General features: G+C 40.0%; 1 protein-coding gene across 3 annotated transcripts; it reads left to right on the top strand.

Moving 5' to 3' along the window:
- The first annotated feature begins 427 nt into the window (after nucleotides 1-427).
- Nucleotides 428-26,892, top strand: LOC133550980 (nucleolar and coiled-body phosphoprotein 1-like). 3 transcript variants are annotated; one of them, XM_061897196.1, is made up of 10 exons: nucleotides 428-731; nucleotides 9,640-9,768; nucleotides 16,776-16,868; nucleotides 16,946-17,050; nucleotides 17,107-17,256; nucleotides 23,030-23,173; nucleotides 23,245-23,397; nucleotides 23,466-23,618; nucleotides 26,107-26,232; nucleotides 26,295-26,892. In XM_061897196.1, exons 1-10 carry the CDS (start codon nucleotides 698-700, stop codon nucleotides 26,345-26,347), a joined length of 1,140 nt encoding a protein of 379 aa, XP_061753180.1. In that variant the 5' UTR covers nucleotides 428-697; the 3' UTR covers nucleotides 26,348-26,892. The 3 variants fall into 3 exon arrangements, with proteins under 3 accessions (XP_061753180.1, XP_061753178.1, XP_061753179.1); XM_061897194.1 differs by having other exon boundaries at nucleotides 429-731; nucleotides 16,943-17,050; XM_061897195.1 differs by having other exon boundaries at nucleotides 430-731; nucleotides 16,943-17,050; nucleotides 23,469-23,618.

Genomic DNA, 26,892 nt, shown 5'->3' with positions numbered 1-26,892 from the left:
TAGCCAACACACAAGAAACTATAGCTTCCCAACTCCATCTTTCTACTGTGACTTCTCCAATATTAATTGAACAAATTGCGAAAGATTCAGCAACGCAGATGTCCAAAAAAACTGTATAATTATGCCGTTAAAGCAGACGACTTTTAGCCGTGTGTGTGTGCAGCGCTCATACTTCCTAAAAAACCGTGACGTCTTGCGCACACGTCATCATTACACGACGTTTCGAAGACGAAACTCCCGCGAAATTTAAAATTGTAATTTAGTAAACTAAAAAGGCCGTATTGGCATGTGTTGCAATGTTAATATTTCATCATTGATATATAAACTATCAGACTGCGTGGTGGGTAGTAGTGGCTTTCAGTAGGCCTTTAAAAATCCAAAATATGTGACGTCATATTCAGGCGTCACCCGGAAGCAGCAAGTGATAACCGCGTGTGGTGACGTCACCAATCGTCCGTCAAAGAACAGCCAGCAAATCAGATGTGGAGGAGGCCAACATTTGCTGCGTCCTCCGACAGCCACAGCTATCTTCTCACTTGTTTTTTTTTTTTTTTTAATATGCTTGTCGCGACAGTGAAATAATTCCCCGGCCACTCATTTGGGGACACGACGGAGAGCGAAACGCAAACGTCGCCGGAGTGCAACTAAGCTAGTATTTCTGGCGCATTTCGCATGAGCATCCTGGCCTCATTTGAGCATGGACCGCAGCAGGACGGTACATAAGTCTACAGGTAGTCATCTTTTAAGTTATCTACATTATTTACTCATTTCCCACGTCATTACATACACATACATTGTTTATTTGGGACATGTGTTGACACCAACAGTTAGGACGCTCGCATTTAGCCCTGCGCTTGCTCTACGTCATTTAAGCATACATACGTAACCAAAACACGTATTTTATTTTTTGTCTGCACCACAACCCGTTAATTGTTAAAATAGGAAATATCCTACCCGTGTGCACCCCTGGGGGCCAAAACGGGAATTACACGTGTTCCTGATACGATACGGTTGTTCTCGCAGTGTTTTTCAAACCACTGCCGCGGCACACTAGTGTACCGTGAGATATTGTCTGGTGTGCCGTGGGAGATGATGTCATTTCACCTAGGAAGGTGAGGAGCGGATTCTAATTGCTCAATTCATTAAGTGCATATGTGCTGTATGTTTGTATGTTGAGGATGTTGTAGGCCAGGGGTGTCAAACTCAAATACAGAGTGGGCCAAAATTTAAAAACTGAACAAAGCCGCGGGCCAAAGTTGAACAAATTAACCTTTTAATAGGCACCCAAACAAGTTTTGCAATGAATATTGAACAAGCAAGGCTTATGTTACTTTATAGTGACATGCAAAATCGAGTTTCAAATAATAATGATAATAATAATAATAATTCAAAAAATAGCAATGGCATATCACATAAAATAAAAATGCCTCTTTTCTATTTGCAGCCCTCTGAGGTAAATATCAAAATAAACTTTTTCCACAGGCTAATGATGCCTCCATCCATCCATTTTCTACCGCTTATTCCCTTTTGGGGTCGCGGGGGGCGCTGGCGCCTATCTCAGCTACATTCGGGCGGAAGCCGGGGTACACCCTGGACAAGTCGCCAACACAGATAGACAGACAACATTCACACACTAGGGCCAATTTTTAGTGTTGCCAATTAACTGATCCCCAGGTGCATGTCTTTGGAAGTGGGAGGAAGCCGGAGTACCTGGAGGGAACCCACGCATTCACGGGGAGAACATGCAAACTCCACACAGAAAGATCCCGAGCCTGGATTTGAACCCAGGTCTGCAGGACCTTCGTATTGTGAGGCAGACGCACTAACCCCTCTGCCACCGTGAAGCCCGCTAATAATACATTTGAAAATAAAATCACAATAATGAATGAATCAAACGCCTTGTGATGAGGTGGCGACTTGTCCAGTGTTTACAAGCTGAGATAGGCTCCAGCGACCCCGAACGGGACAAGCGGTAGAAACGGATGGATGGATGGAATGAATCAAACATTCTGGCCTTGAAGTAGCCAGAGAAAGTGCATGAATAAAAACGTTAACTATTGCTCAGTTTGCTACACTGATTTGCTTTAACACCGAATATGGAACAAGCAGCGCTTTTATAACTTCACAGTGCAAAATCAACTTTCAAAAAACAAACGAAAAAACATCAACGGCATATTAAATCAAATGAAAATAAAAAAAATGGTGGTAACGGGGGGATGTATAGTATAGCGTCCCGGAAGAGTTAGTGCTGCAAGGGGTTCTGGGTATTTGTTTTGTTGTGTTTATGTTGCGAATGTTCTCCTGTAATGTGTTTGCCATTGTTGTTTGGCGTGGGTTCACAGTATGGCGCGTATTTGTAACAGTGTTAAAGTTGTTTATACGGCCACTTTCAGTATGGGTGTTGACCAAGTATGCCTTGCATTCATTTCTGAGCGTAAAAGCCGCATATATTATGTGACTGTGCCGGCACGCGGGCCAGAGTTAGACACCCTTGTTGTAGGCATAATACCAATGTGAGCAATTTGCAAAATGCGGAATCTTTTTGTAAATTGCTTCCAGCTATATATTTGAATAATGTGTGGTGCGCATTTTGCAAATCAATGGGCGCAAATACATGTTTTTGGTGTCAAAATAATTTATTAAAGGCCTACCGAAATGAGTTTTTCTTATTTAAACGGGGGATAGCAGGTCCATTCTACGTGTCATGCTTGATCATTTCGCGATATTGCCATGTTTTTGCTGAAAGGATTTAGTAGAGAACATCCACGATAAAGTTCGCAACTGTTGGTGTTAAGAGAAAAGCCCTGCCTCTACCGGAAGTCGCAGACGATGACGTCACATGTTGTTGGCTCCTCACATATTCACATTGTTTATAATGGGAGCCTCCAACAAAAAGTGCTATTCGGACCGAGAAAACGACAATTTCCCCATTAACTTGAGCGAGGAGGAAAGATTCGTGTTTGAGGATATTGATAGCAACAGACTACAAAAAAAAAATTGTTAAAAAAAAACGCGATTGCATTGGGACGGATTACAATGTTTTTAGAGACATTTACTAGGATAATTCTGGGAAATCCCTTATCTTTCTATTGTGTTGCTAGTGTTTTAGTGAGTTAAATAGTACCTGGGGCGGTTTAGCTCGGTTGGTAGAGTGGCCGTGCCAGCAACTTGAGGGTTGCAGGTTCGATTCCCACTTCTGCACACCTAGTCACTGCCGCTGTGTCCTTGGGCAAAACACTTTACCCACCTGCTCCCAGTGCCACCCACACTGGTTTGAATGTACTTAGATATTGGGTTTCTCTATGTAAAGCGCTTTGAGTCACTAGAGAAAAAGCGCTATATAAAATATAATTCACTTCACTTCACTGATAGTCGGAGGTGTGTGTCCACGGGTGTCTTGACGCCAATGTCTCAGGGGAGTCGACGGCAGCTTTATGGACGGCACAAGCTCAGCTTTTCTCCAGTAAGAAGCGACTTTTTACCACAATTTTCTCACCGAAAACTGCTGGTTGACATTCCGTCGTGATTCATGTTTGCTTGACCGCGCTCTGATCTATAGTAAAGTTTCACCTCCAGGAATTTTAAACAAGGAATCACTTTGTGTTTGTGTGGCTAAAGGCTAAAGCTTCCCAACTCCATCTTTCTACTGTGACTTCTCCAATATTAATTGAACACATTGCAAAAGATTCAGCACCACAGATGTCCAAAATACTGTGTAATTATGCCGTTAAAGCAGACAACTTTTAGCTGTGTGTGTGTGCAGCGCTCATATTTCCTTAAAACCCGTGACGTCTTGCTTACACGTCATCATTACACAACGTTTTCAAGACGAATTTCCCGGTAAATATAATATTGTAATTTAGTAAACTAAAAAGGCCGTATTGGTATGTGTTCATCATTGATATATAAACTATCAGACTGCGTGGTGGGTAGTAGTGGGTTTCAGTTGGCCTTTAATGTAAAAAATCTTTGTGTGTAAAATAGAAAATACCCTACCCGTGTGCACCCCTGGGGGCCAAAACGGTAATTACACGTGTTCCTGACAGGATATGGTTGTTCTCGCATCGCAGTGTTTTTCAAACCACTGTGCCGCGGCACACTAGTGTACCGTGAGATATTGTCTGGTGTGCCATAGGAGGTGATGTCATTTCACCTAGGAAGGTGAGGAGCGGATTCCAATTGCTCAATTCATTAAGTGCATATGTGCTGTATGTTTGTATGCTTTATGTATGTTGAGGATAAATGGTAAATGAGTAGGGTTGGGTATCGTTTGAATTTGAACGATTCCGATTCTTTGTTTCGATTCCGATTCCTAATGATTCTCGATTCCGATTCTTCTTGTACCATGCCAGGATCAATGTGTTTGACAGCAAGTCCCTGGAAGGTGGTATGTATTTTGGGTTGAGAGTTTTCACCATATCCCTGCAAACATAAACAAACATGTAATGTTCCTGTTACTGTTTAGCCCAGTATCAATTAGCTTAGCTCTAACGCTATTGCTTAACTAACCTAAATGTTGGAGATTCCACCTCTGAAAAGGGATGCAGTCTTTTGACTATGTGTGCAGTGACCTTTCTGTGGCACTCTTCCGTCTATGGCACCGACATCTTCCCCATTGCCGCTATGGTGAACGGAGTACGCTGAGCACATCGCGGAGCCTGGCTAGCAGGTTGTAAATTGTCCATGAAAAAATATGCGGGCTAATTTGTTAGCTGCCTCAACGTTGGCGCAAAACACATTATTTATTGCATACCGTATTTCCTTGATAAGCCGCCGGGGCGCTAATTAATTTAAAACGTCTTCTCACTCCTGCGCTTATTCAAAGCATGCGGTAAAAGTAAGCAGGCGCTAATAATTTTAAAACCTCTTCTTACCCCTGCGCTTACTAATGGCATGCAGTAAAAATTGGAATGTGATAATGGAAAAAATAATAATAAAAAATTATTCTGCGTCCGCGGCCCGGTGGTTGGGGACCACTGTTCATCGCACCAACTTTTACACCATGCTGTCTGCGTGTCGGCTGGACACATGCATTTCGCTGTTTATTGTACGAGATTACAATGCATACTTGGTCAACAGCCATACCTTTTACACTGATGGTTGTGATATAAACAACTTTAAAACTCTTAATAATATGCGCCACACTCTGTGAACCCACACCAAGCACATTTCTGGAGAGCATTAGCTCTGTGGCACATTATAAACGCAGCATAGGGATTACCCATAATGCAGTGCATCCGTGACTCTTGGCTGTATTATGCACACGCCCCCAACCCCGCCCACCTCAACCAACGCACGGGGGGGTTGGTGCCAGCGAGTGTATGTGTAGCCAGGAGTCGTGGATGCATTGCATTCTGGGAAGTGTTATGTTGCGTTTATAATGTGTTATAGAGCCAATGTTCTCCAGAAATGTGTTTGGTGTGAGTTCACAGAGTGTGGCGCAAATTATTAAGAGTGTTAAAGTTGTTTATATCACAACCATTAGTGTGATATGTATGGCTGTGGAACAAGACCCCTGGTTTACACACAGTAAAAGCAAAAAAACCTCCTCCGCCATTTTTAAAATGACGGCAGGGGAAGCGTCACACGTGACGTCACAAACTTGACCCGGCGGTAAAAGTAAGCATGTGCTTATTAATTTGGGGAGCCAGTTTCACCCAGCAGTAATTCAAGGCAGGCGCATATTACATGCCCGGCGGCTATTCAAGGAAATAAGGTATATATTGTTTGTTACCGGATTTGGACTGCAGTGCAGTCACCGAAGTCAGGCTGGGCGTCGTAGCCGGAGCCAGAGGAAGAGGCAGAGGAGGACGGTCGGCGCAGCGTGTCGAAGACGGGACACACATTTATTTGTACTCCATGAACTCGGAGGTGCTTCATCATGTTCAACGTGCACCCTCCTAATCACGAAACAGTCCCGTCGCACGTGATGCATTTCGCCAATATTTCTTTTTTTTTTAGTAAAATAAAGCCACACTTTCGACCGCCGACGCCCGCTATCCATGCTTGACTGACTCGCTCGTCTACATAGGCTCGGCTATGCTAACACTTCCGGCAGTGGACGCTTCTTCGTTGGTGTTCAGCGGTTTCTTGTTCCGGTCGGCAGACTTATTTTTTTTTTCCCGATCGGCGGACTGGGTATCAAAACTAGGACTCGAAATTTAAACTTTTGAACGATTCCGGGAGAATCGGAAAGTTAATCCCGGTTCCAATCGATACTCGATTCCCAACCCTATAAATGGGTTATACTGGTATAGCGCTTTTCTACCTTCAAGGTACTCAAAGCGCTTTGACACTACTTCCACATTCACCCATTCACACACACTGATGGAGGGAGCTGCCATGACAGATTCACACCTTCTCTCTCTCTCTCGTATTACTACTCGCACCACTCCGTTAGCATCACAGCTAATGTTACCCTGTCGCTACCTGTCTGCTCCGAGGGAGCGTGTGTTTTGTCAAACGTGACGTGTGTAAGAAGGTGTGGTTGGTTTACGTCTCTGTGAGAAGGAGGCAAGAAAGGGTGGGAAACGCCTGAAGTGTAATGTCCGCAGCTAAAAGCAACTGCGTGAGAACGTATACTCAAATATCACAATATAGTAGGGGTGTAACGGTACGCGTATTTGTATCGAACCGTTTCGGTATGGGGGTATCGGTTCGGCACGCGGGCGTACCGAACAAGTTCGGAAGCAGAAGTCTTCACAAGCTCCTCTGCTTTCTGCCTCTGTCTCTGCCTCATTGTCCCGCCCACACAACCATCCGATTGGTTACATACAAAGCCAATCAGCAGTGCGTATTCAGACTTCAGAACGATGTAGTCAATGCTTTAGCGTCGAGCAGAGATATTCATCTAGCAGGGGAGGAGCGGACTCTACCCAAATTATACTTAACACTTCCCAGTCACAACTATTACAAACATCACTATGAGCCCGTTGACCTTCTAGAAACTTAAACTGCAGCTCAGCTCGCTCACAGTATAGTCTTGAGATGAAGGCTAATTAGCGTAACGTTAGCTCATTTTTCTGTGTGTGCGCGTGCGTGCGTGTGTGTTAGGGGCAGCAAAGCCCTGTCTGTCTGTTATTTCATTGAACTCCATTGTGTTTAGGGATGAATAGTCTCTCTTATTGCAATTGTACTATTTTTCAGCTATAGTTACATGAATCATTAGTAATGTAGCAGCCTAGTTTTGAATAGCAGGGTCCCTGCTATCACATGTTGATAATAATACAACATTTACATAATAAAAGTCAACTACAGGCTTCCCAAATGCTGTAATAAATTAAGCATGATGAGTTGACAAACAGTTTCAATGGAAACTCTTTAATGTTAAACTTTTTATATGTAGAAGAAAGTTTTTTCATTTTATTTAGTCAAAGCAACAACTTGAGGCAGTTTAATGTGGATTAACGTGGGCAGAATTATTATAGTGTTCCCAATGTTAAAAGGATAAAGCCATTGTTTACAAATTTGGTAAATAAATAACCCAAAAATTTATATTTTGTTGATTTCTTACTGTACCGAAAATGAACCGAACCGTGACCTCTAAACCGAGGTAGGTACCAAACCGAAATTTTTGTTTACCTTTACACCCCTACGATATAGTAATTTTCTATATCGCACAGAGACAAACCTGTGATATATCGAGTATATCGATGTATTACCCAGCCTTAGATTGTCGTGATCACAATATGCAGACGACAGCAGGAGGCATTGGCAGGTAAAAAGATTTCTAACGCTTAAACCAAAAATAAACAAATGGCGAGTGCGGCTAAGGAAAGGCATTGAAGCTTAGGGAACAAATCTAAAACGGAACTGTCTGCAAAGTAAACAAAAAGAAAACGCTGTATAACAGCAAAGTCTTTCAGCGTGTGGAGCAGCAGACGGCGTCCAGAAAGTACATCCGGACATGACATGACAATCAACAGCAAAATAGGAGCGCAAGACAAGGCAAGGCAACTTTATTTATTTAGCTCATTTACAACAATTTTTGAATTGAACCAAAGTGCTTTACAGGTTAAAAAGCATAGAGCAAAATACAAAACAAAAGAAACAAAGAACATAAACAATAAATGAGCTAAACAAGATAGTGCAAAAGCAATACGGGAAAAGGGGTCGAATAAAAAGTAAAAAAATTCTAAATGATAATAATAAAAGTGCGACAAATTAAAAGAAAAAAAGAAGACAAAAGAACTAAAACACTACACACAGGAAAACACCAAAAAACTCAAAATAAGTCAGAGAGTGATGTGACAGGTCGTGACAGTACACCTACTTTGAGACCAGCTATAATGATGCATGCTTGCTTATGGTTTGAATTTATATCCAACAATTGCGAGAACGACTTTTTACTGTCAATATCGGATGCTGAGTTTCATTTTTTTTTTTTTTCCCCCACGCTAGTGGTGTGCCTCAGGATTTTTTTAATGAAAAAATGTGCCTTGGCTCAAAAAAGGTTGAAAAACACTGCTCTTGCATGAGAGCTTTGATTAGCGTAAATGAGTTGTAATACCGTTAAATCGCTGAAATTACAATCAGCTGTGTTGGCCAAGTATCTAGTCTTAATTGTCCGTTGCAGTCCGTGTGCAATGAAAAAGATTTTGGGCAAATATACAGAACATCGCAGATATATCAGACTTGTGTCAGCTCCATAAACTCAACCAAGTCCTCACTGCTTTCGCTCTCATTCTAGCTCAGTAGGCAATGTAAAAATATTTTGTTTTTGTCTATTGTATGAAAATAAATGTCATGAATAATTTACTTATACACGGCTCCAATTACCCCTACCTTAAATATCCCACTCAACAACTTATTTTTATAAATATTGTAGCATTTTCCTATTATACAAAATGTCTTTTTTGAAGGCTATAGAACATGAGAAAACCGTAATACAAATTGTATATCAGTATATCCGACGTATTTTATCCTGTTAAGCCCCAAGCTGTTTGTTTACATGCTTTTTTTTATTTCTCTTTGCTGTTTGGGTTTTTGGGAATTAATTACAACAAAAACTAAAAATCATCTTTTGATATGATGTACTTAGTCCATAAGTACACAAACGTGTACTTCATGTGTAGTGACATGCTAATTTTTATTTTTACACTTTCTTTTTTCCAAATTCCATTGTATGTTATACTCTTCTGACACCGCCAGATGGCAGTATAAGTGTCCACTTAAGCGGCATAAGACCCCAATTCAGTAGTGTACACAATTTTGTAAATAAGAGCTAAAAGGTGCTGTCCACGCATGTGGCCACTAAGGCCTTTAGGTTGTGTGTAGACAATTTTAGGGCTGCGCATGAGTTAATTCAGTAGAATATTTTTTTTTGTAGTAATCGTGGGGGCTTACAATACTGTTCGTGTGTTTTTAAGTATGGATAATTTTTGTTTGGATGTTGCTGCTCTTCTCTACTCCTTGCTCCGTTATTTATTAAATAAAGGGACACGATATAATATAATGTTGGTTTATAGATTATAAAACAGCTATACAATCTACAACCGCCATTAGAACCCAGCCTCTGGATATTGGTGTTATAAAAATAGTTATTTAAGCTATGAGTAGTCCAACGAGTCTTGCATTTCTGATTGTCATAGACTTTGTGGTTCCAGAACAATGGTTGTAACTTTTACCTTTATAATGCAGGCAAGGACTACTCCAGCTCTGATGACGACGTTCCTCTCGCGGAGCTCGTTGTGAAGCGCCCCACAAAAGAGAAGGCGTTGCCAGAGAACGTGAACAGCTCGAAAGAAGACTCTAAAGAGGACAGAAGTGGTAAGCCCCGCTATTGTTAAAGGGGAACATCATCACCAAACCTATGCAAGCGTCAATATATACCTTGATGTTGCAGAAAAGAGACCATGTATTTTTTTAACCGATTTCCGAACTCTAACTGGGTGAATTTTGGCAAATTAAACGCTTTTCTGTTTATCGGTCTTCTAGCGATGACGTCAGAACGTGACGTCACCGAGGTAACACACCCGCCATATTCATTTTCACATTACAAACACCGGGTCTTAGCTCTGTTATTTTCCGTTTTTTCGACTATTTTTTGGAACCTTGGAGACATCATTCCTCGTCGGTGTGTTGTCGGAGGGTGTAACAACACTAACAGGGAGGAATTCAAGTTGCACCACTGGCAAGAAATCTGCCGCCAGACCCCATTGAATGTACCAAAGTGTCTTCACATTTGACCGGCGATGCTAAGACAGACATGGCACAGAGATGTATGGATAACCTCCAGATGCATTTGCAACGATTAAGTCAACGAAATCACAAAGGTGAGTTTTGTTGATGTTGTTGACTTATGCTAACATGCTACGCTAATCAATGCTAACATGCTATTTACGCTAGCTGTATGTACATTTGAAACTAGATACCCACATTTAATGTGAAACAAACACTTACCAATCGACGGATTTAAGTTGCTCTAGTGTCACAAGATGCGAAAGTCCTGATCGTTTGGTCTGCACATTTTACCGGCGATGCTAATAAGGCAGCCATGCTATGGGCCACTTCATTAGGTACACCCACGCTATGGCCGAATAGCGTCAATAGCTTTTCGCTCAATAGCTTCAATTTCTTCTTCAATTTCGTTTTCGCTGTCTGCCTCCATACTCCCACCATCTGTTTCAATACATGCGTAATCTGTTGAATCGCTTAAGCCGTTGAAATCCGAGTCTGAATCCGAGCTAATGTCGCTTAGCTTGCTGTGGTAACATGTTGTTTACATTGGCAGCCCTGTATGACGTCACAGGGAAATAGATAGTGGTTTCGAAGATAGCGAAAATAAGGCACTTTAAAGCTTTATTTAGGGATATTCCAGGACCGGTAAAATTTTGAAAAAAACTTCCAAAAATACAACAAGCCACTGGGAACTGATTTTTATTGTTTTTAACCCTTCTGAAATTGTGATAATGTTCCCCTTTAAGGGTTACGTTCCGAAAACCCACTGCGAAAAACTTAAAAAAAAAATACAAATGGACACACCCATAATAAGAAAGCACTCTGAGAGCGCAGACATCCGCCAGGTCTCATCTCCCAATTGTAAAAAAAAAAAAAAAAAAGTCTTAAATCCAGATTGTGACCTGAAGTTACATCTGCTTTATGTATTTCTGCCTTCAGAATGACAATTTTAACGAATACCTCAAATTTTTCTGAACAGTATTTTTAACTTTTTTTGTGTCTCCAATTAGGGCTGGGCGATACATCCATATATTCGATATATCACGGGTTTGTCTCTGTGCGATATAGTAAATGACTATCGTGATATTCGAGTATACGTTCTAAAGCAGTTACTTTTAGCTGCGGGCATTACACTACATGTGTTTCTTACTGTGCGTTGTCTGTCCTTCTCACAAAGATAAAAAACAATCGTAACTTCTTATATACGTCACATACGTATACGCCCTCACGGAGCAGAGAGATAGCGACATGGGCGTTGTTAGCTGTGGTGCGAGTGGTAATACAAGAGAAAGAAGGTGCGAATCTTGTAAGAAATGAAGGAGGAATTAATCCCCAAGAAAAACAGCACGGGGTCCATCTTCTGGCGGTGGTTTGGGTTACGCGGGAATATGTCAAACAAACAACCGTAATTGGTCAACTGTGGGGCAAAAACATTGCTACAAAAAGTAGCATTACTGCTAACATGTAGCATCATTTGAAAAGTCACCCACTAGAGAATGAAGACTGCTTGAAACTCCGCATGTCAACATCTCCGTTCGGTGTCACAGCCACAAAATGCTGAGGCAACCATTTCCAGATCAACACCGTATGAAAAAAATAGTCAACAACAGAAGGAGATAACGTCCGCAGGAACTCACCGCATAGTGAAGGACATGCACTATTTCATTTCCTATTATGCAGCTCATTTTTATTTGACACTTATTGAAATAGCTTGTGTGACATCATGCACAAAAGTGCACTTTATTTTTTTTAAAGTATTTTAGTGGCGTTCTGTACAAAAAGTGCACTTTAATTTAGTGTTGTTTTGATATGTCATCTTAGTGACATCATGCACAAATGTGCACTCACAGCTTGTTTTAAAATGTCTGACAATCTTGCACTTTCTGTTTTGAAATGACATGAATATTTGTGCTACTGCTTACCAACGGTTTTAAAAATACAGTTTTGGTCAATTTACTTAGTTGTGATTTCCCTCTCTGCTTGAAAGTTTACATGAGCATATATTAATGCAGTATGAACAAGAATGTTTTAAAGTAGACACATAGAATCATCATCCTGGTGTGATTATACGCACCAAGTGTTCATTCAAGGCTAAGGAAAAATATCGAGATATATATCGTGTATCGTGACATGGCCTAAAAATATCGAAATATTAAAAAAGCCCATATCGCCCAGCGCAATCTCCAATATCAACTTTATAATACTCTACAATTTCAATTAAGTATGTCCTAGTGCAGTCGTCCAAACAACACTCACATGGCACTTGAACAAACTCCTCCACTACTTCATCCATAAACACAAATGCAAAAGCCCGCTCAAGCTTAAAGGGGAACTGCGCTTTTTTTTTTTAATTTTGCCTATCATTCGTAATTATGAGAGACAAGAACACGCCTGTTTTTTTAAATTATTAGGATAAAAAAAAAAAAAGATAAAACACGCTTGGAAGATGCGGCTATTAGGAGTCACCCTTGTAGCCTTCAAAGCCCTCTAAGATAACTTTAAAACCCTTCATAAACGTTTTATATACACATTGCATATACATATGTACCGTATTTTCCGGACCATATGGAGCTTTGGAATATAAAACGCACTGCCGATGAATAGTCTATATTTGATCTTTTTTCATATATTAGGCACACTGTATTAAAGGGTACATTAAAGGAGTCATAACATTATTTTTTTAAAAATTAAAAACTCTTCCTTGTGGTCTACATAACATTTCATGTTGGTTCTTTGGTCAAAATGTTGCATAGATTATGCAGTCGCTTGCGGATGCGCCGTTTTGTGGGCGGTCTTATTTACGTGGCTCACCTTCGGTAGCATCTTCTCCCCGTCATCTTTGTTATAGCGTGCAAAGGACGGGAGTGGAAAAAGTGTCAAAAGATGGAGCTAACTGTTTTAATGACATTCAGACTTTACTTAAATCAATAACAGAGCAGCATCTCCTCATCCGGAAACAACACAGGATATGTGTGCCGTGAAAAACCCGTTCGACCAGAACTCTAAAAACTAAAATTCCCTGGGTGAATAATGTAAACTCGCTACACCGGTATGTTTTAGCGCTTTCATGGCGAGTTTACTGACAGATATAAGTAGGAAATTTACACTACTTTATATTCAAAATGGCAACAGCAGAGGAATTATGTCACATAACAAGAAGATAGAGGGGAAAAAAAAGCTTATCGACTAGCGAACGCGCACAATTTTTCCGGACTTCTACAGATCCCAAATGCCGGTATCAGCAGATACCAGAAGGTAAGAAAAGTTGCTTTTGTGTATGTGGAGGGGGGCGTGGCCTGCGGGCCTGCTACAAAGCGGAGTGTGCTAGGACCGGCTTCGAAATCAGCGACAGGTGCGTAGATGGCTCACCTGGGCCTGGTTATCTAATCACATGTCGCTCTGTTATAAAGCAGCAGTCGGGAGGAGAGACGGGGTGGAGTGGGAGTTGGAGCAAGAGAGAAAAGACAATTGCTGAAAAGCACTCAACAGACTTTATTGAGAAAAGCACCCGAGAGACTTGTTGAGAAAATAAAATTTCATTATGAATCCGAACTGGGCTCTCATGTCGATGCCTGGTGGTCCGAAAAACCCACTGGGGGGCAACCTCCACAGTGTAATATTGCGAAACAAAACGCCAGATAATGCCGTACCTTATACACACACCATAATAATACTTATATGTTTAATGCGGCGACAATTATTCAAGTGGTGCGGCTTCATAGCTTACCAAAGTCGTACTAAAACATTTTGATATATCTTTGAGCGCCGTGTGTAATGTTCTATATTTTCAATGGAATATTTAAAATGTTGGTGTTGTTTACTTGAGACATATTGCCATCAAAGTGCTGTTTACACTTATCTCTTATGTTTGACTGCCATCTATTGGTCACACTTATCATTACACAATGTACCAAATAAAATAGCTTCGAGGTGAGTAAGTTCAACCAAACTTATTCCTTACATAAGGTGCACTGTCAAGTTTTGAGGGAAAAAAAGGATGTGAAGTGCGCCCTATTGTCCGGAAAAACTGTTAATATAGTAACAGACACGTTAATAACAATGTGGAGTATGTTCAATATTCACCGTGTTTTGATCATTTTAATCAGTGACTTCTTCCGGGCACGTCCGACTTCCAGTGTGTTCCTACTTCTGGATACAAAATGCTTGTGTGTCTTCTAATCATAACAGACTTGGTAACAAACAACAAAGACAACTATTTTTGGACAAGTGAGGATTCACAACCTTATCTTTTGTGAAGCAGAATGAACAAAGGGCTAACTGCTGCTTCTAGAAGCAAGCACGAAGAAGAGGATGAGACGTTGGAGTAGATGGAAGGTCTGCGAATTTAGAGACAAGCTATTTTGACATAAATGGCATACTTAGCCATAATTAACCGGAAAAAATGTCCCTGGCGACCTGGTCCCAAACAATTTGAGTGAGTCACACTTTATATTGATGATGATACACGCAGCACGTCATGTGTGTTTTTACAACTACTGTACATACTGGTGAGCTGTATACTACTCATAATACAGATACTTTAATTACTGTAACAGCTGCAGCAAAACTAAAGGGCAGCATAGAATAGAAAGTAGATCCAGCAGAAAATATACATTATAAACAGAGAGGTAGCTAACATAGCAGCTGGCAGGTAATAGACAAAGATCATCTATTGCTGTATGGCGAGTGGTTATACAGCTGGATGGAGTACGGAATGAAGGTTTTCTTGAATCAAACACTGTGGGAATGAAGCTGAAGGAGCCTGTTGGAGTATGAGCTCCGCTTTCCCTCAATTGTCTGGTGGAGTGGGTGGGCAGGATTGTCCCGTGTCCTACTGTCCCTCACTGACACAAACGCCTCCAACTGCATGCCAATAGTTTTGATTGTTCATGATTTTCAGTCAGTACAAATTGGTAATCGATCGCAATGTTGTACATTTCTTTCATTAAAAAATTGTATGTTTGACACCCCTGCCCTAAACTGTAAAGATACCTATGGTGGTAGGGGGGGTGGTTATGTGTGTGGTTACCATGATGTCATCGGGTAATTTGCATAATTTGCCGCGGTGATATAATTTTCTTTAAAAGTCTTACTGTCAAGGGGTATTTTACATTTTTAAATATCCTGTAGAGCAGGGGTCGCGAAACTTTTTGGCTGAGAGAGCCATGAAAGGCAAATAATTTAAAATGTATTTCCGTGAGAGACGTAAAATATTTTTTAACACTGAATACAACTATTTTTAAGTACGACCAACACTTTTAGAGTATAATAAGTCTTTTGTTCTTTTTGATAACATTGTTATTCTGAAGCTAACTGATAATACATAAGAATCTTCTTACCATGAATACTTCTTACCATGAATGGGACTTTTGGAAAATGGATCGATGGATTAAAATGCATGAGAATGTTTTATATTTTGAACGTTATTTTTAACACTGGGAATGCAGCTGAGATAGGCTAGCCGCGCACCCCCCGCGACCCGAACGGGACAAGTGGTAGAAAATAGATCGATAACCAGCGGAATTATTCCTTACATGTCGTGTTAAGCAATGTCAGCTAAGATTTATCCGAGAGCCAGATGCAGTCATCAAAAGAGCCACATCTGGCTCAAGAGCCATAGGTTCCCTACCCCTGCTGTAGAGCTTTGTGTATCTCTCTCCAATAATCCTTTATGGCAGAGCAGTCCCAAAAAACATGGTAGTGGTTTGCGTTTTGATTCCCACAATTTTTCCAGCCAGCAAGGGAGTTGTTATCACAATGAGACTTCTAAGAAGGTGTAGTAAACAATCTGATCAAACTTTTCCAGCCAAACTTCCACCACTTCGGTGTGCTGGTACAAGTCCACTTATATCTCCATATTATTAACCATTCTTCCTCAGATATAGTTGTCCCTCCTTCCTTCTCCCATTTTGTTTTAACATATGAAGTTGAATCTGATTTCAGATTTGACAGACCCTCATACAAGCATGAAACAGTTCTATCAATATTTTCTGAATTATAGGCTTTTGTAAACTGTTTAATCAAACATACATGGATTTTTCACCTTCATATCAACACAATACTGCAAATATCGATAGAAGTCTTGGTTGACCAATTTTTAAGCTTTCATTACACTACATATAGCTGTTATACCCTTAGATATCCAGGCCTTGAATCCAATTATTTAAGTGTACACTCTGAATCAAGAACTGTAATATCCTTCTCGAGTTTGTATTCCTTTATGATAATTTTCCACACTTTAAGGATCCATTTCACCCATTGGTTGTCATTGTCATTTATGTGTGTTTGTAGGTTGTCATCAACCAAGATTGCTTGTTTGGGGATAGAGTGCATTTTTTCTTAAATATTTTTCAATTGAGCAACATATGACGGGCTTTGTGTCTGTATTTCCAAACATATTTGTTTTGTTCATCCTGTTTTTGCTCACTTTGTCCCCCGCAGCGTCCAAAATGCACCGCTGACATTTATGCAAATTAGACAAGGACATTATTTTTTATTCTGCGATTATGCTGGGCTACGAATGTGAAATGGCAAATAGGTTGTGATCCTCTGTATCATTGTTGCATTTTGATAAGTTTGACCTATTCTCTCCTCAGATGATGATGAGCCGGTGGTTAAGATAAAAATGTCTTCAAGGAAGAAAGAGAACAAGTTGTCCACATTCCATAGCAAAAAATGGAAGAACGCAGGTGGATATGTCTCCTGATGTCACTGTTGTTGGAAGCTACGATTGTAAGTGTCTTCTGTGCTTGTGATCCGACAGCAGACGACAGCTCTGACAACGGCCCGTTGGTCAAAGCGAAAGTCTCGCCCAAATCTGGCAAGAAAAACGTCTCAACGCCGCCCAAGAAATCTGCCATTAAGAAGAAAGGTAACGTCGACTTCCCGCTCTCCGTAGTTTGTTTTCTCAAGCTATTTTTCTTCCAGAGTTGCGGGACGAGGACGCGAGTTCAGATGACGAGCCTCTGAGCGTACGTGCCAAGAAGCTGAAGCCTCAACACAAGCAAATTTCGCCTGTGAGCACATCCCAAGCAGAAAATGAGGCAAAATCCAAAAGGAGTGCTGCAAAGAAAAGAGGTAATGAGACGCAAGTGAAACTCTTTTATGTTGACATAAAACAGTTTTTTTTCTGGAAAGGAAGTGAAGGAGTATTGCAGCTTTAGATAGATAGATAGATTGTACTTTATTGATTCCTTCAGGAGAGTTCCTTCAGGAAAATTGAAATTCCAGCAGCAGTGTACAGAGTTGAGATCAATTTAAAAAAAAAGTAAATAACGCGGGTTTAAATAGAAACAAAATAGAGAAATATTACAATAAGAATGAAATATAAAAAGCAACAATGGGAATAAAAATATAACAGTAAAATAAGAATACAACAAGAGACAGTAGGCAGTAGTGACCATGTTATGAAAACGTATTGCACTGTTATTGTTTTGCATCCCCTGTCATCCTTGTACCCCCCGCCCCAGAGAGGAGTTGTACAGTCTAATGGCGTGTGGGACAAAGGAGTTTTTGAGTCTATTAGTCCTGCACTTGGGATGAAGCAGTCTAGCACTGAACAGGCTCCTCTGGCTACTGATAACGCTATGCAGAGGGTGACTGGCATCATCCAGTATGCTCACTTGTTTGTCAACAGTCCTCTTCTCTGCCACCGTCACCAGTGAGTCCAGTTTCATTCCCATTGTAGAACCGGCCCGCCTGATCAGTTTCTTGAGTCTGGAGCTGTCCTTCTTAGATGTACTGCCCCCCCAGCACACTACCTTTTAATGTGTTTGATAACCAGTCTCTCCAGGAATTTGGCAGGGACAGAGGCGAGTGCCACAGGCCTATAATCGTTTAGACATAGGACTGTTTTGGAAGGGGGACTAAGATGCATCTCATCTCCTGTGTGCTCAGGACTGGAGCAGAGTCTGTAGAGGGGAAGAGAGGCAAAATAGGGTTGGTGTTCTCCCTGTCAAAACAGGCATAAAAAAGGTTTAAGTCCTTCGCTAAGGTAGGACTGTTATTAGAGAAAGATGTTGGCTTCCTCTTATAGTCTGTGATGGCCCTGATGACCTCCCATACCAGCCATACCACCAGGGTTTGTGGTGTTATTGTGTACTGTTGCCTGGTAGTATGAATGCCTCTTGTCAGAGCCGTCATGGCATTGCCGTATGCCTCAAGGTCTCCAGACTTAAAAGCACCGTTCCTAGCCCAGATCAACTGCCGTACTTCATGTGTCATCTAAGGTGGCGTGTTAGGAAACACACAGAATTGTCTCCATAATGTGACATTGTCCACACAGAATCAGATGTAATTTAAAACAGTGTAGGTGTAATTATCCAAAGTGTCACAAGTGTATGTGTCTTGTTCTTTAAATACACCCCAGTCTGTTTGATGAAAACAGTCCTGAAGCGTAAAAATGGCACCGTCTGGCCATAATCTCACGGTTCTGATGGTGGGCCCGCCGCTCATGATTTTGGGTGTAGACCGTGAATGCAGCAGGAGTTAGAGGTGGTCTGACTAGCCTGTAGGCCTGTGCCCTGTATGCATCTTAGGGGTGTAACGGTACGTCTATTTGTATTGAACCGTTTCGGTACAGGGGTTTCGGTTCGGTTCGCAGGTGAACCGAACGACATGGACATATAAGTATCGCACTGCACGTTTTGTAAACAATGCACACCGAGGCACCATGAATTAATTTACGTGGACTCCGACTTAAACAAATTGAAATACTTATTGGGGTGTTACCATTTAGTGGTCAATTGTATGGAATATGTACTGTACTGTGCAATCTACTAATAAAAGTTTCAATCGATCAAAAAAACAACAACACACGGCATGCTAGCAACGACTGGGCTATGATAGACTGACCATACCTCCTCTTTTCACGGTACATGTCCTCTTTGCGGAGCTGTCCAGGTGGAGTTTCTTAAATGCCTCGAATGTCCGGCATTTTAAGTTATGGTTGTGTGTATTTTCAATGTAGGTTCAAGGTTAAGAAGGGGTTCAAAACAAGACAATTTGTGCACACAGCAGCCTTCGTGAGAGAGGGACAGAGACAGAGAGAGCGAGAGAGTTATGATAAACGCGCATGCGTCGCCAGGGTCTGCTTTTTATCCTTTGATTAATCAGATTTAATTTTTTATTATCTATAGCAGGGGTTTCAAAAGTGTGCCCTGGAGGCCATTTGCAGCCCACAGCTAATGTTTTAAAGGCCCAAGGCACATTTTAAAAATACTATTAAAATAAATAAAAACATAAAAAAAAGTGAAATAAAAAATCTTAAAGGCTAAATGTAATTTAGAAAATCTTGCAACGTTTACTAATAAAACAAAGCTGTTTTTTTTTTCTTTCAAACTGTCATTGTTTAAAACATAATATTGAATCAAAATCAATGTTATTATGAATTATTACCTATCCAAGTTTCCGATTACTTCACATCAAATATTCCACTTAGAAAATTATTTTTGGTGGAAGATTTAGCAAATTTGTTAAATAAGTAATCAAAAAAATGATATTTTGTTTTTTTCTTACTGTACCGAAAATTAACCGAACCGTGACCTCTGAACCGAGGTACATACCGAACCGAAATTTTTGTGTACCGTTACACCCCTAATGCATCTGCTAAATCGGTATAGATCTGGTCCAAAGTTTTATCTCCTCGAGTAGCACACTTCCCATTTTGGTGGAATTTGTGAAGGACTGACTTTAAATCCCATAAGACACAATAACTTGGATAAATTATGTCTGTGGGAAGTTAATTCATGAAGAATTGAGGTGAATATAAAGGTGTGACTTACAATTAGTAACTTAGCGTTGAATCAGGTCCGTGTAAACAAACAGTAACAGGTACTCTTGTCATTCAGTGACCATTCAATGTTTTAGATTGCTTTTTCCTGTCTGTGTTGAATAAACTCTAGGCATTGTAAGTTCGTATAATAAGTGTTAAACCCTAACATAACATCAGGAGTGTGTCAAGTAACAGCAGTATACCCTGGGACCTTATTATGTCAATTTCAGTTATTAGCACAGCATAAAATAGACAATTAAAAATGAATAAACAGGCATGGATGACAGTTGATGACAACACTTGAGTTTATTTACCCACATGAGTAACATTTTTCCCTGGGGAGTAATACAGGTAATCCAAAATGTATTATTATTATTATAACAATACAATTATTAATGTATTTATTGTTAATAATACTTAGTATTTGGATGTATTATTTTGTACTGTTATTATAAAGTTATTATTTGATTACTGTAGTCAGACAAATCTCGAAGGAATGTGCCCGCTAAGGCTGGGTGATACGGCTGAAAACTGTATCACGATATATGTGTGTTGTATCGCTTGATATTGATCATTATTAATATTTTTATGACCTATCTAAAATAAGGACCAGGAGAAAAATATATGAAATGTGAACATTTATATTTCAAATGTAACCTTCCTCTGACTATAATCCCTTCAGCTATCAAGGCAGAAAGGAAAGGAAATGTCAACACAAGCATGGAAAACACTCAAACAATGTAAACAAAACTGTAAAATCACAATCCCTTAACAATAACCTTTTAAAAAAGGTGCAAAAATAAGGTAAGAGGTGGTTAATAAAGTGTAATCTACCATGAATTGATTTATGTAGACCCCGACTTAAACAAGTTGAAAAACTTATCCGGGTGTTACCATTTCGTGGTCAATTGTACGGAATATGTACTGTACTGTGCAATCTACTAATAAAAGTCTCAATCAATCAAAACAAATAGTGCAAAGTGTGAAAATAGAAACAGAGAGAATTAAGAACACATTTTTTGGAGGTTTAGTGCCAAGAAGTTACAGCTGTGCTCTAGGGGGTGAGCACGTCTAAGGTGGTGTGGTCTTACCGTTCTTGGTGGGGATGGGCACCTTGCATCATTTACAGACCACATTAGTTTAACTGTGGTCTCCAAAACTGCCATAGTGTCGAGGTGACTTACTTTTTTATCCACAATTTCCACTCATTTTTACTTTCTCTTCTCACTCAAGAATCAACCGTGAGACAAGATGGCGCACCCAAATTTGATAGTTGATACTGGTACCTGATTGGCTGTTAGCGTGTCACTCCCACTGAGGAGTGATCACTTCCTGCGTTGCTCGTTTACCAGAGAGCGAGTGCCTTTGTTCATGCAACCAACCTTGCTTTGCAACTTCCGCTTTCTTCCGACGTAAAAGAAAAAGATGTAATTGAACGTTTCAGTCGAACATAATTTTCATCATTAGAGTATGTTGTGAAATATATTCATATCGTTTTTTCGCCTAGCCCTAGTTCCACGCAAACGTTTTAATGGTTGAGGACTTTGGTCGGCCTATTCTTTTTGCGTGTTTCAGTTTGGAGTAAGCTGCTCCTCCCCATGCGTAGCGTGACATGAACCTCACAAAAAATGAAACTTTGCAGACCGCAAAGGCTATGATTGCTCTGACCTTCTACACGATTTCCTGCGTGTATTCAAACATGTTCAGCGTGTGTGCCGCCCACCGTCGCAAATGTGTTCTCTTGCGATTATGGATTAAGTGAGTGATGTATTAAATTTTAATAATTTCAGTTGCACTAACACTCCCCTTCTCTCCTTATTGGCATCATTCACTCGCAATGAAGGAAGCTAACAAGCTAAATATTCGATGACGAGTTATGGTTGACAGCCCTGACATAAACTGTAACTGCCAGGTTCAAACACTGAAGACATCTATTAAACAAGAAAAGAAGCAAAGAATTAAACAGAGACATAATTCAATTTAGTTCAATTGAGGAGAAACGTGTCAACCTGTAACTCCTTAGTGTCACCCACGCTCTGGCGAAGGATTGTATTTCTCCCCCTTTATTTGGACTTTCTCTGACCACATGACAACAGCTGCTTCTAAGGCAGTGGTTCTCAACCTTTTTTCAGTGATGTACCCCCTAATCAGAACAAAGCATTTTTGGTTGAAAAAAAAGAGACAAAGAAGTAAAATACAGCACTATGTCATCAGTTTCTGATTTATTAAATTTTATAACAGTGCAAAATATTGCTCATTTGTAGTAGTATTTATTGAACTATTTGGGGAAAAAAAGATACAAAAATAACTAAAAACTTGTTGAAAAATAAACAAGTGATTCAATTCTAAATAAAGATTTCTACACATAGAAGTAATCATCAACTTAAAGTGCCCTCTTTGGGGATTGTAATAGAGTTCCATCTGGATTCATGAACTTCATTCTAAACATTTCTTCACAAAAAAAGAAATCTTTAACATCAATCTTTATTGAACATGTCCACAAAAAATCTTAACTGTCAACACTGAATATTGCATTGTTGAATTTCTTTTCACAGTTTATGAACTTACATTCATATTTTGTTGAAGTATTATTCAATAAATATATTTATAAAGGATTTTTGAATAGTTGCTATTTTTAGAATATTTTTAAAAAAATCTCACGTACCCCTTGGCATACCTTCAAGTACCCCCATTTGAGAACCACTGTTCTAAGGGATGAGGTCGTAAAAAGTTCACAGAAAAGGTCGTAAAACAGTTCAAAGAAGAGGTTAGTAAAAGAGTTCAATTAGAGGTTCGTAAAACATTTCAAAGTAGTCGCCTGAAGGGGAGTCTGGTCCTGCTTCCTCTTCGCTTTTGTAGTCTTTGGGTCAGACAATATCTTTCTGTTTGGTCACAATACATGAAAGAAATGGAACACCTTCATTTTGCTTGCCCCCTACCCAGTGGAGTTTTACGAGCCTTACTCTAGGTAGGTTTCAAAGACAGCTTTTGGTCTTCTCGCTGGGAACTATTTTCAACACAAAGTTTTTAGTGATAATTTAGAATTATTTTAACAGTAACTTTATTTGCTTTTTTCAGTCAAATATACACAATCTTCCAACGAGAGCTCAGAGGATGAGCCGCTGGCGACCATTTTGAGGAGGAAAGCCATCGCCGCCCGTCAGCCGACACCAGGAAACAGCAAGAAGAGCAGACCGAGGGGAGGTGGAAAAGCACGTAAAGGTAGGTGGTGTAAAATGTCACAAATGCTGGGAAGCGTCCATCTCAAACACTGACCTCTTGGATTCAAAAAGAGCCTCCATCCTCACACGACACCTCCGACAACGACACCGCCGCTGATGACACGCCACTGGTGACCCCCGCCGCCAAACAGAGGAAGCCTGCCGAGGAAAAGAAAGTGAAAAAAAGTAGTCCATCGCAAGGCAGCGCATCTAAAAAGAGACGAGGTGTGCTTGGAAATGTGCATGAAAAAAAACAACCTCAACAAAACTTTTTAACGCCTTTCTCCTTGAAGCAGGTCAGTCTGACAACAGCTCGGACGACGAGCCTCTCATCAACATGGTGAAGAAATCCCAAACGGAAAAGACCTTAAAGCTGAAGAAACCAGCCTCGGTTCTGAAGAAGAAGGTGGCGACTCCCAAAGCAGGCAAAAAGAAGCTCCTGCAAGGTATAGCACCGTATTTTTCGGACTATAAGTCGCAGTGTTTTTCATAGTTGGGCCGGGGGTGCGACTTATACTTAGGAGCGACTTATGTGTGACATTATTAACGCATTACTGTAAAATATCAAATAATATTATTTAGCTCATTCACGTAAGAGACTAGACGTATAAGATTTAATGGGATTTAGCGATTAGGAGTGACAGATTGTTTGGTAAAGGTATAGCATGTTCTATATGTTATAGTTATTTGAATGACTCTTACCATAATATGTTAGGTTAACATACCAGGCACCTTCTCAGTTGGTTATTTATGTGTCATATAACGTACACTTATTCAGCCTGTTGTTCACTATTCTTTATTTATTTTAAATTGCCTTTCAAATGTCTATTCTTGGTGTTGGGTTTTATCAAATAAATTTCCCCAGAAAATGCGACTTATACTCCAGTGCGACTTTATATGTTTTTTTCCTTCTTTATTATGCATTTTTGGCAGGTGCAACATATACTCCGAAAAATACGGTAAATGTTATTTATCGATCGATTATCGCCCTGTATGTGAGTTGACATTTTGACATTTATCAGTTATGGCTTTTCTTTTTTTAAAATACAACAAAACTTCACGGTGGCAGAGGGGTTAGTGCATCTGCCTCACAATACGAAGTTCCTGCAGTCCTGGGTTCAAATCCAGGCTTGGGATCTTTCTGTGTGGAGTTTGCATGTTCTCCCCGTGAATGCGTGGGTTCCCTCCGGGTACTCCGGCTTCCTCCCACTTCCAAAGACATGCATCTGGGGATAGGTTGATTGGCAACACTAAATTGGCCCTAGTGTTTGAATGTGAGTGTGAATGTTGTCTGTCTATTTGTGTTGGCCCTGCGATGAGGTGGCGACTTGTCCAGGGTGTACCCTGCTTTCCGCCCGATTGTAGCTGAGATAGGCGCCAGCGCCCCCCGCGACCCCGAAAGGGAATAAGCGGTAGAAAATGGATGGATGGATGGACAACAAAACTACACCAGCAGATACAATATATATCAAGTATTTAGTCTTTAAAACAGGGGTGTCCAACTCATTTTAGTTCGGGCGCCACATTGAGGAAAATCTGTTCCCAAGTGGGCCGTACTGGTTAAATCATGGCATAATAACTTCAAAATAAAGACAACTTCGGAGTGTTTACTTTGTTTTACTTTGACCCAAAAATAGAGCAAGCACAATCTGAAAATATACATATCACAAATAATCCTCTTGACAAAACGCTTCGTTAGTTGAAATTTCTGATGAAAAAAAAATAGGTGGAGTTTCAAAAACACATCAATGAACTTAGACTTTGTCTTAATGCAATGGTTCTCAACCTTTTTTCAGTGATGTACCCCCAGTGAACATTTTTTTAATTCAAGTACCCCCTAATCAGAGCAAAGCATTTTTGGTTGAAAAAAAGAGATAAAGACGTAAAATACAGCACTATGTCATCAGTTTCTGATTTATTAAATTGTATTACAGTGCAAGATATTGCTCATTTGTAGTGGTCTTTCTTGAACTATTTGGGAAAAAAAGATATAAAAATAACTAAAAACTTGTTGAAAAATAAACAAGTGATTCAATTCTAAATAAAGATTTCTACACATAGAAGTAATCATCAACTTAAAGTGCCCTCTTTGGGGATTGTAATGGAGATCGAATTGGATTCATGAACTTCATTCTAAACATTTCTTCACAAAAAAATACATCTTTAACATCAATATTTATGGAACATGTCCACAAAAAATCTAGCTGTCAACACTGAATATTGCATTGTTGCATTTCTTTTCACAGTTTATTAACTTAAATTCCTATTTTGTTGAAGTATTATTCAATAAATATATTTATAAAGGATTTTTGAATTGTTGCCATTTTTAGAATATTTTTTTAAAATCTCACATACCCCCTGCCATACCTTCAAGTACCCCTAGGGGTACTCGTACCCCGATTTGAGAACCACTGTCTTAGTGTATCTACAAAGCTAACCGTTGAACTAAGTCACAGCCTATCTGGAATTGCACACAATTTAAAACGGATAATGTATAATGAAAAACCTTGTTTGTCATTTCCACTTATTAGCGTATTTTTCGGACTATAAGTCGCGACTTATGTGTGAAATTAACGCATTACTGTAAAATATCAAATAATATTATTTAGCTCATTCACGTAAGAGACTAGGCGTATAATATTTCATGGGATTTAGCAATTAGGAGTGACAGAGCCCTACATCAAGGTCATATTGGGGCCTGTGCGTGTTTATACTGGAGTCTGATAAAGATCACATTTCACTTGCGGTGTCAGCTGGAATAAATCTGATTTTGTTCACTTTGGCCTGCCGTGGAAACATAGTCCGAGACAACTAATAATCGGTGTAAACCCTGGAAAAAAACATTGGTCGATTTGTAGTAAAAGGCAATCATTTCGCTACATGCTGGCAGTAAAACACCACACCACAGTGAACCTCACTTTTGTGTTCCTTCAGCTGGCAGCTCAGACGACGAACCTCTGATGGAAGCATTTAAACATCCTCAAGTGACCAAAAAGCTCACCATCAAATTGGAGAGGTGTGAGATTAAGGAAGCTGCTGCCACAGGAAGTCAAAACAGAGGTAGGTGTTTGTAAAAGCGTCACAACGCCGGAATAAAACCACGTTTTTACTCCTGAAACCAGAATGGCGTGTTGCCGAGGAGCCCAACGAGCAACTGTTGGAGAGCTCAGAGTAAAAGGAAAATATGTTATTTATGTTTGAGTGTTCACCCTATGAGGGACTCTTAGTGGTTTTGAACCAGATTAGTTTGAGAAGCTTTTAGAGAGAGTCCCTGGGGGGAAAAAAATGTTTTGTATGTAAACGAGTCAATTTGTTGGCTCCAGTTTTTAAGTTTGGGACCAAACATTTTCAGTTTGACACCAAACACCACTTGCTTTTATGTGCACACCCGCATGTTTCTTAAATGTTTTACTATTTGTGCCAATTGTTTGATTCCAGTGGTTTCCTTTATTGTTTACAATGAAGAAAACTGTGAAATTGCACACCAATATCTGCATCTTTTTTCTTCATTAATTGAATGTACGTTTAGCATGATTTAGTGATAAATTAAACATACAAGCAATGAATGAGTTGTCTTATTGTACTTAAAAAAACAACGCAAAAAAACATTTAGCTTTGTTCACACTGCAGGTCAATTCTGATGTTTTTGCCCATATGCAACCTGTATCAGATGTTTTAATGTCAGTGTGAACAGTGCAATAATAAATTTTTCATATCTTA

This window comes from Nerophis ophidion, linkage group LG04, assembly GCF_033978795.1.
Source record: "Nerophis ophidion isolate RoL-2023_Sa linkage group LG04, RoL_Noph_v1.0, whole genome shotgun sequence".
Classification (NCBI taxonomy): Eukaryota; Metazoa; Chordata; class Actinopteri; order Syngnathiformes; family Syngnathidae; genus Nerophis; species Nerophis ophidion.
The sequence above is the reverse complement of the archived record's forward strand: the minus strand, read 5'-3'. Positions and strand labels throughout refer to the sequence as shown.